Genomic DNA, 16,362 nt, shown 5'->3' on the forward strand with positions numbered 1-16,362 from the left:
TGCTTCTATTATTTAGTTGAAACATGACCCTGAAGAACTGTACTGTAATCATTCATGGTGCATGTCTCATTCATGACAGAATGTAAACCATAGCAGAAAAAAGCACGAGAAGATCCCATCTTGCTTTAGTGGGAAAAAAGTGTATTTTAGTTATTTTGCTGTTTCAAGAAACTGTGTGAGGGTGATATGCTTGATGTGAAGGTGATTTGTAAAGTCTGCCATGAGGTGATTTTTTGCATGTATATTCTTCAGAGACTTTCATGTTGGTTCCTTGTCTTCCAGGACAGAAGGTACTTCTAGTTGCGTTGGACCAACTCGAAGCTATCGATCATGCAACGTTCAGGTACAGCACTCTGTTTTCGCTCTTTTTTTTTTTTTTTTTCCTTATTTGCCTGTTGCCTTTTTTTCCCCAAGACAGACATCATATTGTTCAGAGGCAATATGTCGTTGTTAGTTTCTCTAGCATCACTGGTGAATGTGGTTCCTCAACAGCACCCCTTCAAAAACATATTGAATTTATGTCCCTAACTTTATATGGGAGCAATAACAAATAAAAAGCAATTTTTTGTTGTTCACTTATTTTTCCTCCTTTTTATAATGGCCCAATACAAACATTTTCTCCTCCAAACAGAGCTGCCCAGAAGGCTCTCGGGATTTCCGGGCAGAGCAATGTGCAGAGTTCGATGGGACAGAATTCCAAGGAAAGAAATACAAGTGGCTTCCATATTATGGAGGTAATGATAAATATGGAGGGTTGCACTTCATCCCTAACTATGAACAGTATGTTTTGAAGTGATTGTAATGTTTTTGACTATAGTATCCTCATAGGGTTCTTCCTTAGCTGGAGGGTGGGGCAGCGGGTGGCATGGAAAAAAACTTTGCCAGCAGCAAACCATTACTCTCACAAAGACACTGGGTGCATACATCTCTTGTAACAGCCATTCTTTCAGAAATATTGCCCAAGAAAGGTGGAATTGGTTGCAGCTAGGTCTTGAAGTATTAGAGAGGCAGAAGTTCTGCTGCATTTTTCAGTATTGGCAAAAAATAGAAGCAGGGTACAGGAGAAACAAATACATATAACTGATGAGCACTACTGAAAATATGACAATTGGCCCATGCTTTCTTGAAGAACCAGCTCAGAAGGCAGGTGTAGGAACCAGCAGCCCTTGCTCTGAGCTTTGATGTGTTATCGTTTACAGTTGTTTAACAAATTACGAGGGATTTCAAGATTAATTTAAAGTTCTGTTTCTTGGTCATTAAGATAACAGCTCCCTTGTGTTCTGTATCAGGACTTGTTCTCATTGTAGAAAGCCTTGTACTCCAAGGGAGCATAAGAACAATCCTACTAAGGAATAACCAAGTATCTACCTGGCCCAACGTCCCCCCTCCACCACTAGCCAGCCAAGGTGCCTGAGGAAATGGTTACATACAGTGAGGCTTTACCAGGGTTTTTTCCAGCCCCCAGCAGTTTGTGACACAGAAATATGTTCAGTATCTGCCACTTAATGTAATCCCATTCTCTGTTTCTGCTCCTGTGATCTAAACCCAGGCTCCTGATGCATTATCAAGCTATTAGCCATATTATATAATGTTGGTTTTTTTTCTCTCCTAACCAGCGCCTAATAAGTGTGAGTTAAACTGTATTCCAAAGGGAGAAAACTTCTACTACAGGCACAAGGAAGCAGTGGTAGATGGGACTACCTGTGAACCTGGCAAGCGAGACATCTGTGTAGAGGGAGCTTGTCGGGTTAGTCATCTTGCTGTTTCCTTCATTTACCATTGGGTCTGCCAGTCTTTCTGTTGCTTCCCTTTATTCTGCTTGACCTTTCATAATAGCATCAGAAAAGGAGGATCATTCACCTCCCAAGGTGCTGAGGAGCATGTGGACAGCATTTCTCCATCTGTCTCTGAATGTGAAATAGAAGATGCCAACTCTTTCCTCCTGACAACTCTTGCCCTGTCCTGACTTCCCAGACTTCCTAGATTCAGACTTCTCATTAGATCAGTCCAGTATTTGGCCATGTTTTCTTTCTCCTTTCTCCTCTTTTCTCCTTCTTTCATTTTCGCTTTCCCTTTCTTCATCTTTCATTACTGTTTATTCATATCAATACTCCTGTGCTCTGACAGGCCGTTGGCTGTGATAACATGTTGGAATCTGTCAAAAAGGAGGACAAGTGCTTGCAGTGTGGAGGAGATGGCAGCACCTGCTACAGTGTGAAGGGCACTTTTGATGTGCCCAGCCTCCCCAAAGGTACAGATGATCTAGGTAGTATGGTCAGGTGAGAAAGAGAGAGTTAAACCTAACATCAAGCTGCTACAAGGGCTGGTGGAGACACATGCTCACATGATTGTTGTAGACAGGCTTGGACATTCACTTGAAATGTCTGTATGGCATGTGGCTCTTTAGCTGCTTTAGCATCAGAAAATGTATTGAAATTAAAATGGCCATATCCTGGGAATCACTTCCTCAGTCTCTTCTGCTCTTCTGAAGTGCTTCTGCTGCTGGAGTCTTTCCCTGCTCAATCTCCAGCAGATGCTGTAAGTGTCGCATATGAACATAGCCATGTGTCTCCTTCATAAGACTTTCTCCTTGTCCAGTGTCTTGATAGCTCCACCAGGATTAGTGCAAAGGCTAAAAATGGGACTGCATCTTCTGAATTTGGCCCGTTTTGAAAAATTTCAAGATAATAATTAAACTCATGGCCACATCTCTCTGTGTTGAGTTCCAATATGATGCTTGCTGAAATTCCAAAGATTTTAAAAATCTAAAAAATGCCCTTTGTATTGATTCCTGTGCTTACTTTTCTGAAGCATAATTGGAACTTTTTACATGTGGACTGACCTGTGGATATTGTAGGGTGAAGCTATTCAGAATGCAGATAAAGTGACAGCTGAAATGGTTCAAACCACCACCATAAAGTTCATCCAGTTGTTCAGGCACCAATGAAACCATAAGCATCTTTGGCACAGAAGAGTGACTGTGTGGCATCCACAGACAGATATTGAATAACCCTCTTGGTTTATTTTTTTAGGTTACAATCAAATCTTCATCATTCCTGTGGGAGCCACAAGTGTCCAGATTAAGGAGGTTATGCCCAGCAGGAACTTCCTGGGTAAGTCTCATGTCAGAACCTGTGTTTCAGTCCATTTGGATTCCAGCCACTGTGTTAATTTTTTTTTTTTCAGCTATGCTGGGTTATGGGATGATTACTTTGAGGGCTTCATACAGCAGAGGGAAAAATTATCTGAAAATTAGGATCTGAATGCTGAATATCCTTGAAGTGTTAGTGATGTTCAACCCTGGGCCTCAGGTTTACCTCTTTTTCTCTCCTGTGGTGATCTTTCTGTTGAGAGGGGAATATAAATATCAAAACAACATTCAGACTTCCTGCCCGAAACCTGCAAGGAGTCTAGTTGATACAGCAAACTTTGGCTATGAGTTCTGTTGTTTGCTTGGTGAACGTAAACATTGACTACTCCTGCCATCCAAAAGTTTGGGATGGGCTTCTTTTCCCCATAGATACCTTCTGGGTGTTTGTCTGTACAACCTCAAACTCTGGTCATGCTGCAGAGGGCAAAACAGAGGGAGAAATCTCCTCACCAAGATTTCTGGCTAAGACTGAGGAAATTCCAGTGGAGAAAGCAAATATTCTGCTTTCTGAATCTTCCATCACCCAATGCTTTGGACAAATCAGACTGGTGATGTTTACCCTTGTAGGAAGTCAAATTCAGCACGAAGTTATTTGTCTTATGAATAGAATGTCTGATGAACAGGATAGTGATGTAGAGGCAGTGGGGCATGAATCCCATATCTTAATGGCAAGTGGGACCGAGGCTGACATGGGCTGTGCTTCAGTGACTGACAGTGGGGATTGCAGAGACAGCGCTGGAATATGCTGTCTCTGGTTGTGCAGGAATGTGAGGCATTTGGTTGTGCAGGAAAAAAGTGCTTGGTCTGCAGCTAAGCTGCAAGAACCACTGTCTGAATGTGGAGCAGCTTCCAGCAAGACAACCTTATGGGGGGACAGTATTGTTGGAGGATCACCTTTATTTGCCACACCTGCGATACAGTGTTGAATTGAAACAGGAGCATCCCTGTGGAGTTCTTATGGTCCTCTTTCAATGTGTGAATTTATGCTGTGTCGGTAGATGCTACCGTATTAGATTGTCACTGTACTTAAAGGGTTCCAACACTGATGTAAAGGAGCTGCAGTTCAAATGATAGAGCCAAAAGCTCTGTGGATTGCCAACACCCTACAAATCATGCGTCAGGTTATAGGTGTGTTAATTTCCCGTTTTTTCTTCTCTGGTGTGTGTGGGTTTGTCCAGCTGTCAAGAATGTGCGAGGCGAGTACTATCTGAATGGGCATTGGGCAATTGACTTCAGCCGAGCACTACACGTAGCCAGCACGGTTATGCACTATGACCGTGGCTCCGAGGGTGATCTGGCCCCAGAGCTGCTCCATGCCCGGGGCCCCACCACAGAACCCCTCATCATCGAGGTAAGCGGCCACGCCTGCCCCCTACTGATGGTGCTGCTCTCTCGCTTTGTGCATCAGCCTTCCATTTGTGCATCAGCCTTCACGTTGTGCAGTGGGAACGTGTTGATGGGGACCACATGGGGAAGACCGGAGAAGTGAGCGGACTCTCAGAGGGCTCTGGTTCTATTGCCCAGAAAGGAGGAGGGCAAGGCTTGATGTTGGCTTCCTGCACATCCCCTTGGGTGCTGACTTTGAGTGAGAGTCAAGTCAGCACCAAATGGGGTTGGGGCAAGGAGAGGCTCCAGGGTATTGCTGGCTCTAGTGTGCTGCAGTCCAGGCAAGGACACTTACTGTTATAGGAGCAGCTGGTCTCTGAGAGGGATGAATGCACCCTTCTCTGAAAAATAATGCTGTAAATAGTAGCACAGAAGGCAAGGAGAAAATACCGTGTAGAGAAGTGCTCTGTGAATGGGAGGGAAGCAGGTCAGCTTGGACCCTCAGACATAGTGGGGACATGCTGCAAAGGGGAAGAGTGCAGCTGCTGCCATTTCTCTGACTTTATCCCATGCTTTCACAGCTCATCAGCCAGGAGCCAAACCCAGGGGTACAGTATGAGTACTACCTGCCCGTGCAAGGACAGGCCTCGGGTTACAGCTGGAGCTATGGTTCCTGGAGTGAATGCAGCTCCGAGTGTGGAGGAGGTAAGGGGACAGGAGCTGGTCTCTGGGCTGGTGTGGGGTTTATGTCCATCCCCTGAAGGCAGAGTGACTGTGTGCTGCCCTCTGCAGCTGCTTCCCAGCAGTCTCCTGCTGGAAGATGACACAGGACAGCAGGTCAGCTAAAGTTTTGTCAAAGGAGGGTCACATAGGGGAGTCACAACAGGACTGTGTCCCATGCCTTGTCATGTCTTATTTTTCACGACTTGTTACTAGGATCTGTTGAGGCTCTTCATAGGTAGCCTTTGTTTTATGTTGTTCTGCTTCAGTTCTTTATGTCTTTCTCAAGCGTTTTCAACCACTTGAGGGGTCCTCTCCAAGCTGACCTGGCCTACATAATTGAGTCACATCGTTCCTTGCTACCACAACCTGGAAGATTCCCCCTCTGCAGGGGGACTGTCAGATTTCCTGAGGTGTCATATCATGTTCAGTTTGCAAATTCTTCCATGGGTGAAGTTATGGATTTTAAGCTAAAAAACAAAACAAAGCAAAACAAAACCCAACAACAAACCTCCAGCTGAAAGTACGTAGAGTTTCTATCAGCCTCTTCTGATTTTCTGTGCTGATGGCCATGTCAATAGCTTTTGGCTCATTGTGGTTGTTGGAGCTGATATTGTCTTTGCTTAGCATGCTTATCCTGTAGGAAGCAAGAAGAGTCACAAGTTTTTTATCCAGTGTCCAGTCTTCACGAGACTGACCTTTTGGGTTTAGCAGGAGGCCCCCAGCTCTCTGCTGTGCACTGCACACACCATGCATGGTTCCTCAGCTACATGGAACTATTCTGTTTTTCTTGCCCTTCCAATGGACTCATACTGTTGGGAGGAATCATTTGTACATATAGTGACAGACCAAGAACCACACCTGAATTTTCCGGCTTGACTGGGGCATGACTTTAGACATTTGTCTTGCCAGCACCAGTGCATTTCAAACCTAGTCCTGCATGACTTGCATTGACCAAGATATTATCTTCCTTCTCCTTCAGGTTTCCAGTCACGCTTGGTGTTTTGTACCATAGACAATGAAATCTATCCAGACTCTATGTGCAGGAATAAACCACAACCAGACAATAACCGGACATGTGGCCTTCAGATGTGTCCCCAGACAAAAAGGTAAGATTTCCTTTCCTCTTCTGGACTCTGACTTCTTCCTTAGGTGCTTTTGGAGCCAAGAGAAAGAAATACTCTCTCGCTACTGCTTTCCATCAGCATGGTGCTCTCCAAGGAAATTCACTTCTTAGAGAAAGCCCAAGACAAAGGACGTTGATAACACTGTGATGAGCATTTCTGTGTGCACAAGGCTTGATATGTCATATGTTCATTTTATAGACCAATTAAATTTGCTTTCCAGCATGTGATTGTGGAAGACAGTCCTCTAGTCCATGTAGGAGACAGAAACAGATTCTTTGGTTTTTGTTCTTTTCGACTGGAGCTGGCAAAAACAGAGGAGTGGGTCAGAGCTGGTGTCATTTTATGTAATTTCTGCATTCACAGTGTCCTTGCTCTTAGAAAGGGCTGGATCCTAGAATCTTTTTGTTCTCCAGCATTTTCAGACCCCTTTACCCAGCCATTTCCACCTTGTCCCTTGCTGACATAGCCTTGCAGTTGATTTCACCTGGCTCTTATGTGAGCACCCAGAGCTGCACCCAGAGCCTTAACTGTGTATCTCACTGTGCATCTGGTGGGTGCAGTGGAGGCCTATGAGAGTGCTGTTGTGGGTGAGAGGGCACTTGGCAACTTGGGACCATTTCTGAATACTGTAGCCTGTAGCTACTTGTTTTAAGCTCTTTAAATCCTGTGTTCTGTGTATAAAGGACTTCTTACATCTATCTGCCGCAAGCCTGGAGTCGCAGTGGAGCACGGAGCTCTCAGATGAAGAGGTAACAAGGAGAAGGAGGCTGCAGAAAGCACAGGAAGGCAGCTGCTCTCTTCTGCTTTCCACCTAGTTGCCCACTGAAGTCTGTGGGGATTTAGGGGCTTTCCTCTTTGACACTGGTGGTAGCAGTGGGTGCTTTGCTTTTGATTCTTGACAGTGAAAATGATGGTGGAGGGTGCTGGCTGGCAGCTTTGCTTAGGTGCTTGTGCATGCTCCTGGTAACTTGGGACTGAGAAGGGGGATGAGTTTTTTTCATAGCTTTTGGCTGCTTATACTGATAACTGGTTTTTCTCTGGAATCAGGGTAGAGAGGTGAAGGGATGTTCTAGAATGTTTTTGTTTGGTATCAAGATAAAAGAACAGAAAGGAGAACAGAGCATGATGGATTTGGAGTTTGAAACATTGGCCAGGCTCCCCGAGTGCCATAGCAAAAGCTTCAGAGTTCGTCAAAAGCTGTTCTTTCTTTAGCATGAACCCTACAGCAGAAAGAAAAGTGCCTGTATACTGTGATGAGTACAAGGATGTGACAGATACAATACTTAAATGTACACTGAGGTGTGAGAATTAAAAAGATAAAACCGAAACAATTGTCCTTCAGCAAACTGCTAATAGCTTAGGACTTGCAATGCTTTGCTCTCTGATGAGTGTCCCAGCCTTATGGATTGACATTGTCTTACAAAGCAAATGAAACAAGTGTCAGACAAGATGTCTTGGGTCACAATTGAAGAAAGCTGTAGGTGAGCCATCCAGTTGATACAGCCTTCATGCCCTGGCTGGGACTTGACTGCAAGGGGAGGCAGCAGGTGACAAGCAGATCACCATGATCCTCCTCTTGCACCACCAGGGCCTTTAGACTGCACAGCACACTGGAGTCAGTAATGGAACATCATGTTGTCCCTGAAGTCAGGCCACGTAAGCTGTGTTCCTGGCTACCCAGGCAGCTCTGAGACATGGGAGTGGACAAGTGCAGGGATTATAGCATCCAAACCATCAGATTGTTTTGTGAGCATTCACCCTTCCTTTAGAAAGGGTGTATCATTTCTGTGACAGCTTCAGCAACCAAACAAAGGACAAAATCTACTTAAAGTTTTTGGGGCTTTTTTGTGTGGGCTGCTGTTTGGCCAATGGAAGGAATAAACCAGCTTTCTACTAGCTGTCAACAAAAGGTTAGCAAGCACCTCTGAGAGCGTGTAGCATTGTTTGCAAGCAGAGTGAGGTCTTGGCTTGGTTTTACTGTTGCTGATAATGCCTGTAGTGTAATGAGTGGTTAGAATCATAGAATAGTTTGAGTTGGAAGGGACGACCCTTAAAGGTCATCTAGTCTAACCCCCCTGCAATGAGCAGGGACATTTTCAACTAGATCAGGTTGCTCAGAAAACTGTCCAACCTGGCCTTGAATGTTGCCAGGGATGGGGCATCTACCACCTCTCTGGGCAACCTGTGCCAGTGTTTTACCACCCTCACTGTAAAAATTGTCTTCCCCGTGTCTAGGCTGATTCTCCCCTCATTTAATTTAAAAGCATTACCCCTTGTCCTATTGCTACAGCCCATGCTAAAAAGTCTGTCCCCTTCTTTCTTATAAGCCTCTTTTAAGTACTTAAAGGCTGCAGTAAGGTCTCCCTGGATGGAGACTTCTCCAGTCCAAAAAACCCCAACTCTCTCAGTCTGTCCTCACAGCAGAGCTGTTCCAGCCCTCTGATCATTTCTGTGGCCTCCTCTGGCCCCTCTCCAACAGGTCCATGTCTTTCCTGTGCTGAGGGCTCCAGAGCTGGACACAGGACTCCAGGTGGGGTCTCACCAGAGCGGAGCAGAGGGGCAGAATCACTTCCCTCCACCTGCTGGCCATGCTCCTTTTGATGCAGCCCAAGATACGATTGGCCTTCTGGGCTGCAAGTGCACATTGCTGGCTCATGTCCAGTCTTTCATCCACCAGTACCCCCAAGTCCTTCTTGGCAGGACTGCTCTCAATCCCTTCATCCCGCAGCCTGTGTTGATACTGGGGGTTGCCCCAACCCAGGTACAGAACCTTTGCACTTGGCCTTGTTGAACCTCATAAGATTCGCATGGGCCCACTTCTTGAGCTTGTCCAGGTCCTTCCGGATGGCCGGTGTGTGTTATTTTTCTTCTATCTGATCTGAATAGTTTTTCTTTTTTCTTCTTCCTTTATTTTTTTTTTTCTTCAGTGTTCCATTCAGGCATGACATTTTTGCAGATATCAAGAGACCAAAAGCCATGGCGAAACATCTTCCCCCTCTGGAAGAGCTCTGCACTTCCAGTGTAACAAATGTTGCATAATTGGGGATTTCTCTCTGTAGTGGGACTCCTGCTCTGCATTGCCAGTAATGCTGGGCAGCGCTTGATCAAATTGGAACTCACCTCTAACTCTACTCTGCAAAAGGATGTTTTCCCTGCCTGATTACAAAGGGGATACAGCACTGACCTCCCTTGTGCCTCTGGAGTGTTTAGCTGGACTTTTATTTGTTTGCTTGATTCTGTGACCTGCAGGTGGAAAACAGGGGAGTGGGGACCCTGCTCAGCTACCTGTGGTGGGGGCACCCAGACTCGCTCTGTTTACTGCGTGGTGTTTGACGGTCAGAGCTCCCAAGGGGTGGTGGATGACGCTGAGTGCATGGTCTTTGCCCAGCAGCCGCGCAGCAGCCAGCCCTGCAACGTGCGACAGTGTGCGACCTGGAGCACGGGGCCATGGTCGGAGGTGAGTTTGTGGGTGAGAGCCAACTGCCTCTTCGCATTTATTGAAGGAGAATATGTCAAAGCTTTGGAATAAAGAGCCAGACTCCTTTTCTGGGACTGTAAAAGGTGTGTGTCCCTAGATATGTAGTATGCAGAGGTACCGGATTTGTCCCTGCAGTCCTCCGAACAAGTCCTCCAGCTAGCTAGCAGCTGTGCCCTCCTATTAAACACATCCTTGTTCTTCAAAAATGTGCGTACCCCTGCACCTCTGTTCCTCTCATTGCATGTTCTTTCTTCTCTGGTCCTTCAGTCCTTACCCCACTCCTGTACTTTTTTCAGATCCACCAGATCCTGGCCAAGTTTCTGAGCCAGGCCTGGTGAAGTCAGAGGACGGGCATGAGAGCTGCTGTCCGTCAGCGGGTGATGTGCAGCAACACACCCTGCTCTGTAAAACAGGAGCTCGTGGCTCCTGCCTGTGCTGTTTAATTACATGCATATCACTGCCTCAGCGTTTCTAGCCCTGGCCAGCAGCACTAAAACCACAGCATTTGGTAAGCAAGATACTGGTGACCTGCTGTTGGCTGTGTCAGTGCAAGGGCTTCTCCAAACACAACTGTGTGGTGCATTTTTGATGCCTGTGTGCATTTTTATCTTCAGGAAAGGAAACCATTCAAACTATATGTGCTCAGTGCTGCCAGCCAGGAGTTTAGAAGGCATCTTATGTTCCAGGGGCTTAGAAAGTAAAGGTAGTGTCTACTCAGTCTCTAAAGCACAAGTGAATTTCCCTCTTTTAAAAGAAGTACATACGTGCTTGCAATATTTGATTTACAATCTTGTGGTGGTACTTTGGTGCAACAACATAAAATGTAACTTAGAGGCATGATAACCTAGACTGTAAAATCTTGTTTTGTTTTGTTTTTTCCCCGCTCATGAGATATGACTTCAGGGTCGTGGAGTAAGAGCACTGTTTGGGGAGGCACCAAGTGTCCTGTTCTTACAAACTGATTCCTATGTGATTCATTCTGGGGTTCTCAAAAGCGACTGTGTTTTATCTCTGAGACAGAGATAAAAGTTCACTCTAGTAAATGAGTGGCTGAAACTCAGCTGGGAAGCTCATCTAAAGTAATTCAGACTGTCCCCAAGTTAATGCTCTCTGTAAGAGACCTTGCTAATTCATGGAGAAGTAGGCTGGATTCCAGGAATTCCAGGAACCACCACTGTGAATTTAAGAAGGCATTGAAAACATCACAAACCAGTTACTAGTATAGAAATTGTGTCACAGCTTCACATTGTAAAAATGGAGCACAAGGTCTTCAGACAGAAGACATGAGAAATACAAGAACCAAATCTTTTTCTCTTCTCTTGAATTCTTTACCTTGAGCTCATTTTAAATTGGAGTGAGGTTCCAGGTATTTCCTGCCATTTATTGTTATCAATATATTCTGCAGTATTGATGTTTTTCCAAAATCATTCTCCATGTCTTCTTTGGTAGAGATCAAGAGAAATTATATGACTATGCCAAAATCATCCAGTGAGCTCCAGATCTCCCAGACCCTATCTGCCATGCCTTAATAGTTTCTTCTACAGCATAAACAACCACTCTGCTAACTCCCATCCCAGAAGCTGATTTTGACGATGATTGGTTGTTTTAGGAAATCTCAAAGTGGTGCTCTGTCCTAATGTTAGGGAGCACAGCCTAGAAATGCAAGTGGAAACCAGGTGCTTCCTTGTAATTTTTTGGGCCCCTTTCTGCAGTGCTCAGCCAGCTGTGGGGAAGGGGTTCAGACCCGGACGGTGACCTGCAGAACTCAGCAGGGCTCTCAGGCTCAGGACTTCGCCTGCCTCATGGAGCCAAAGCCATCGGCCACCCAGCCCTGCCTTAAGGAGAACTGCATCCAGGAAATTGGCTGGCACGTTGGAGACTGGGGCCTGGTGAGCATCCTGCTTTCATAGTCCGGAAATAACTGATTATATTGCTGTGCTCGTTGCAAGCCAGCTTTGATCTGTGCAGCCTGCACATTGGCTGGGGCTGGCAGCATGTACTGCTTCATTACCCATCCCTCAGCTCACAGTTGCACTGTAACTGGCACTAGTGATGCTCCAGTTAATCTGCTGCCTGCTTTGTGTGCAGCTGCTACAAAAATAAATCCTTCTGAGGGGGGGATTATAGTTTCAGTGGCAGTGGCAAAATGCAGCCAATAAGCTGAAACAATCCACTCTTGCTGCTTATTCCCAATTGTTCGCTGCATCGCTATGAATAACACAACAACTCTCTGGCTGAGTATGGCTCAGAGCTCCAGGCTTCAGGACTGGTCGTTGTGTTTGATGATATGGTTTAAAGTACATTTTTATAATTGTTCAGATAAACTGTGCTTCAGCTGGATTAGTCTTGCCTTTGTGGAGGGAGACAGACTGTGTTCAACCTGGGAAAAGTGCCAGGGGGATAAGGTAGTGGTAGATCAAATGCACCAGGTGACTTTCAAACACATTTTCCCTTCTGTGCTAACCAGACCAGCTTGTTCTGAGTTAAAACATGTTACATCTGGTTCTTCATGAGATGTGGGCCAAGTTTTAATAACAGCTAAAGAAGCTGCATACCTTAAATTGATCTTTCTTGGCCTGTGGCTTTCTGATAGGGTTCCTACCTACATCTGAGTAAGAGAGAGAAATACTCTCCCAGTGTTTGTAAAGCTTGCCCATGAGCAGGTAGGTTACACAGAGACCGGCCTCCTCTCTCCTCCCCTGAGCTGCTGCTCCTTGGTCCCTCCTCATCCACAGCTTCCAGTGAGAGGAACTCCAGTTAGCTGCTTAAAGAAAGCCACCAGTTTGCTTTCCCATTGCAAACTGTTGGTTTTGAGTGCATAGTTTAAAACTGCCGCTCTTGCAGCTGGTGGATCCCCATAGTATTGAGATGTCTTCAGGCCAGGCTGAAACCATTGACTCCAGCTCCCTGACACACCACTGTGGGTAACAGCAGCTCACCTTGATGTTAGAGGCTGATCATGGCTCAGAGCCTAATGCTTCAGGGCTAGGTGCAACATTTGGCAAAATGGTTTAAAGTACGGTTTTCTAATTGTCCAGATTAATCCAGATGAAGTATTGTTTGCTTTGTCTTGGTGGAGGAAGCTGTGCTGAGCCTGCAGCTAATCATGCAGCTCTTCCATGCTTCTGGCCTGTGGGGTTTCTGCATTCGGCCTCTGTTGCCTGCTCACCTGCCTTTTCTCTGTGCCCAAGTGTTCGAAGAGCTGCAATTCAGGCATCCGGACACGCCAAGTCATCTGCGCTGACGGTGACTCCAAATTCTACAGTCCTGAGACGTGCAAAGCCATCCAGCCACAGAAACCAGCCACCCTGGGCAGCTGCAACATGCAGCCCTGCTACGTGCCACAGCGTGAGTGGTGTTGCTGCACACCTAGCTTTTCCTAAGATGCTTTTGTTTAGGAGTAGAAATTCCCAGCTCTGCACTAGCTGTTCTCAGCTTCTTACCTGCCTGTCTCCATCCTCTGTGTTTATCTTTTATGCACATAACCATGGCATCTTCAGAGCACCAGTACCTGTGCTGTTTGAAATGTATGTAACAGGCTTGAGAACAACATTGGTATGTGTTCATTTTGAATTCAGTACTGGGTGATGGCTCCGTCCCAGTCCATGCTACAGACTGCCCTCTGCACTCCCCATCACAAAGGATAGCAATCTGTGCAGGCTCGGTAACCAAAAATTAGAGCCAGCTCTCATCCCTCTGTGGACCAGCTCAGAAGATTTCGTTTGCTGTCTGTGTCTAGTCTTCATGTCAGAGTTGAAATGCTGACTTTTGTCAGCCTGCCTGTTGCAGGCTGTTGTCCTAGAAATCCAGTCGAATCCAATTGCTGCTCATCAGCTGTTCCAGGAGAAAAGAAGCATTTTCATCACCTTTAGTCTGTTGGGTGCATTTGCAATTATTAGAACACAGAGCTGGACTGACTGCACCTTTTTTTGTGTATGTCTCTCTTTGCAGAGGTCCCCAGTATGCAGGACACTATGGGATATGATGTCGCTCGCCAGTCCTTGCTGACACGTTACAACCCAAAGAACCCTGCCACAGGTTTGGAAGAGTTTGGTTAGTTTTGGTTTTTGGTGATGGTAGACTTGAAACAGAGTGTGGTAAGGGAAAAATTCCTCTTTTTCTTTATCTCTCTCATATATTTCGTGGGCTTCTAGAAATCTGTGGAGCCAGGGACAAAGTGTAGATTCTTTTACACAACAGTGAGCAGTATTTGAATCTGTTGATGCAGAAGAGACTGTACAGTGTATAGATCCCAGGCTCTGGCAGCATGTCTTAAGTGCTGGCTGAGAGAAATGCAAATGCTGCCCAAAGCCCATAGGAAGAAGAAAGGATCATGTGAGGGTACCACAGTAACGTGGCAGGTCGTTTGTCATGGGACAACAGGAAGAATGATCAGGGCAGTGAGCAAAAGAACCTCAGCACAACTGAATCCAGAAGAGTGGACCAGAAGACACATTCAGGTGAAATCCTGATATGGAAAAGCCTGCTGTGTTAGCCATAAGCAGGTGGAAGTGAGGAAAACTGACCAGATTTTGATGCTAACCTGCATGCTTATAGGAGTTCTCTCCACAGATTCTGGTGATGAAAGGATGCTCCCTGGGAGCTCCACAATCCATAGTACTTCTGGGAATCACCACACTCCACCCAGCCAGGACCATGGCATCAACTTGTTGCCTGTTCGCTGGGAGTCCTTGTCACGCTCATCGGGTTCCCATCAGCTCAGCTCCTCTCAGGACCGCGCTGCTGGGACCGGCTCCCAGGACTGTCACCAGAGCCCACACGGCTGCTGCCCAGATGGACACACTCCGGCTTCAGGCCCTCTGGGGAGAGGTTGCCCCTTCAACATTTGTCACCGAAACAGGTAGCTGGGAGTAGATAGGCCTGAGCAGGGAGGCATTGCCTTTCCTGGGGGCTGGCTGAAACTCACAGCCTGTGCCTGTTGAGCCAGGCAGGTCAGGTATTGCTGCAGCCCTTCTGCCTCTGCCCATAGGTATGGATGCTGTCCTGATGGAGTATCAGCTGCCCGGGGTCCAAACAACATGGGATGCCCACAATATTACCGTGATGTTCAAGTAAGCAGAAATCAGCCCACTGCAGCTGCTCCAATAGTAAGTACAAGACCCTCTGTGTTCTAGCCATTTGTCAGATACAAAGATTCAGATTTGACCCTGGTGACTCAGGTTGTGGGTTTCTGTTGTACTTCATCTCTGCCTGTAAAACTGGAGAACCAATACTCCAGGCATGGCATCAGCCCTTTGGCCTACTTTGCTCCTGGTCGATCTGGGGCATCCACCTGTGATCGTCTAAGCCAGGGACAGAGTGGGTGGCTGGGAGATGTCCAAGAGGTAGAAGAGCATCCCACGTAGAACTGATTGAATAATCCTGAGTAACCAAATTTCCGTCGGTCAGAAATTTGCCAACCAATTTCTAGGAGAAAAAATGGGAAAAACATGGCCCCTCTTTATTGCCTTTGTCAACTCTGCAGATCAGTTGAGGGCAAATTAGTCAGGAGGTAATTTGCCTCATAGCCTGGGGTACTTAGTGGGGCCAGCTGAAAAAAACAGCCTGCTGCTTGGCTGGTGAGGTCTGTCTTGCAGAGAAGTGCAGCCCTGGCTCCATCACTGACAGCCCAGTTTCCCACCCCTTCCCAGCATGAAAGCCTCTAGGAGGCAAAAAGACCACATAGTGGTTCCTCTAACAGCTGGCCTCCTGCAGCCGACAGCTTGGACACGGTGCCTTGCATGTGCTACTGTCCTCATGTGTGCATGATAACTTCTGGCTTTCAATTCCTGTCTCTAAGGCAAGCCAAGCCTTGTCCCAGCAGCCTCCCTCGGGCGAGTGCCGCAGTTCCCTGTACGGATGCTGTTTTGACAATATCGCTTCAGCTTCAGGCCCTCAAGGGGAAGGATGTCTAAATAGGCCCAAATACCGTAAGTGATGCTTTGGCTTTTTGGTTTAGAAATGTAGGAGGAGTCCTACAGAATCCAGTAGTCTGTGGAAGTTTCCCGTGTAGAGATTCCACTTTCTGTAAAATGTAGTCAATTATCTCTTTGAAAATAAATTCTGCCTGTTGGCTGAGGCGGGGGAAGCTTGGAGGGAGCATAGAAAAGCAGCCACATGGTTTAGTTATGTCAGCTACCACGGAATTTCTTGTTGTCCTCTGCTGATAGTTGGACAGAAGTGTGTTTATGTGGTCTCTGTCAGTCTGTAGGACTTCTGGGGACATGTTTGCCCCTGAGTAGACACCCTGGTGCATCCTGGCGTGCTCCAAATGGGTTTGGGAGATATATGGCCTCACTGAGAAAGCAGAGCCATACTCAGCCTTCAAACAGCCCATGGACAGGGGTGGAATGAGAGCTACAGCTAAGGATGGAGGTGTTGCTCAAGGCTGCATGGAAGTTTTCAGCCAGCAGAGTTCAATACAGTGCCTGCTGTCCTGTGAGGGGACTGGAGCTGCTGGGCAAAAGCATCTCTGCTCCTCTAGTTCCAGCTGTATCCTCTGCAGACACATCGCTGCTGTGTTGCCTTGCCCTTTTGCCACAGCACAGAAATTGCTTGGT

At 46.5% G+C, this 16,362-nt stretch overlaps 1 protein-coding gene across 1 annotated transcript in view; it reads left to right on the forward strand.

Moving 5' to 3' along the window:
• The window catches only part of PAPLN (papilin, proteoglycan like sulfated glycoprotein), a gene marked incomplete at its 5' end in the record, with an annotated part of 44,666 nt that overhangs the window by 15,152 nt on the left and 13,152 nt on the right, over window positions 1-16,362 (forward strand). Inside the window, 16 exons of the mRNA XM_082059176.1 lie at window positions 283-343; window positions 632-734; window positions 1,617-1,747; window positions 2,128-2,251; window positions 3,033-3,113; window positions 4,330-4,502; window positions 5,059-5,182; window positions 6,180-6,306; window positions 7,008-7,073; window positions 9,574-9,781; window positions 11,515-11,691; window positions 12,994-13,150; window positions 13,754-13,840; window positions 14,375-14,663; window positions 14,793-14,910; window positions 15,603-15,732. Of these exons, the coding sequence (XP_081915302.1) occupies window positions 283-343; window positions 632-734; window positions 1,617-1,747; window positions 2,128-2,251; window positions 3,033-3,113; window positions 4,330-4,502; window positions 5,059-5,182; window positions 6,180-6,306; window positions 7,008-7,073; window positions 9,574-9,781; window positions 11,515-11,691; window positions 12,994-13,150; window positions 13,754-13,840; window positions 14,375-14,663; window positions 14,793-14,910; window positions 15,603-15,732 (2,156 nt within the window). The remainder of the gene's footprint in view (window positions 1-282; window positions 344-631; window positions 735-1,616; window positions 1,748-2,127; window positions 2,252-3,032; window positions 3,114-4,329; window positions 4,503-5,058; window positions 5,183-6,179; window positions 6,307-7,007; window positions 7,074-9,573; window positions 9,782-11,514; window positions 11,692-12,993; window positions 13,151-13,753; window positions 13,841-14,374; window positions 14,664-14,792; window positions 14,911-15,602; window positions 15,733-16,362) is intronic.

The sequence above is a fragment of the Streptopelia decaocto genome (genome assembly GCF_964273445.1).
Source record: "Streptopelia decaocto genome assembly, chromosome: 7".
Taxonomy (NCBI): domain Eukaryota; kingdom Metazoa; phylum Chordata; class Aves; order Columbiformes; family Columbidae; genus Streptopelia; species Streptopelia decaocto.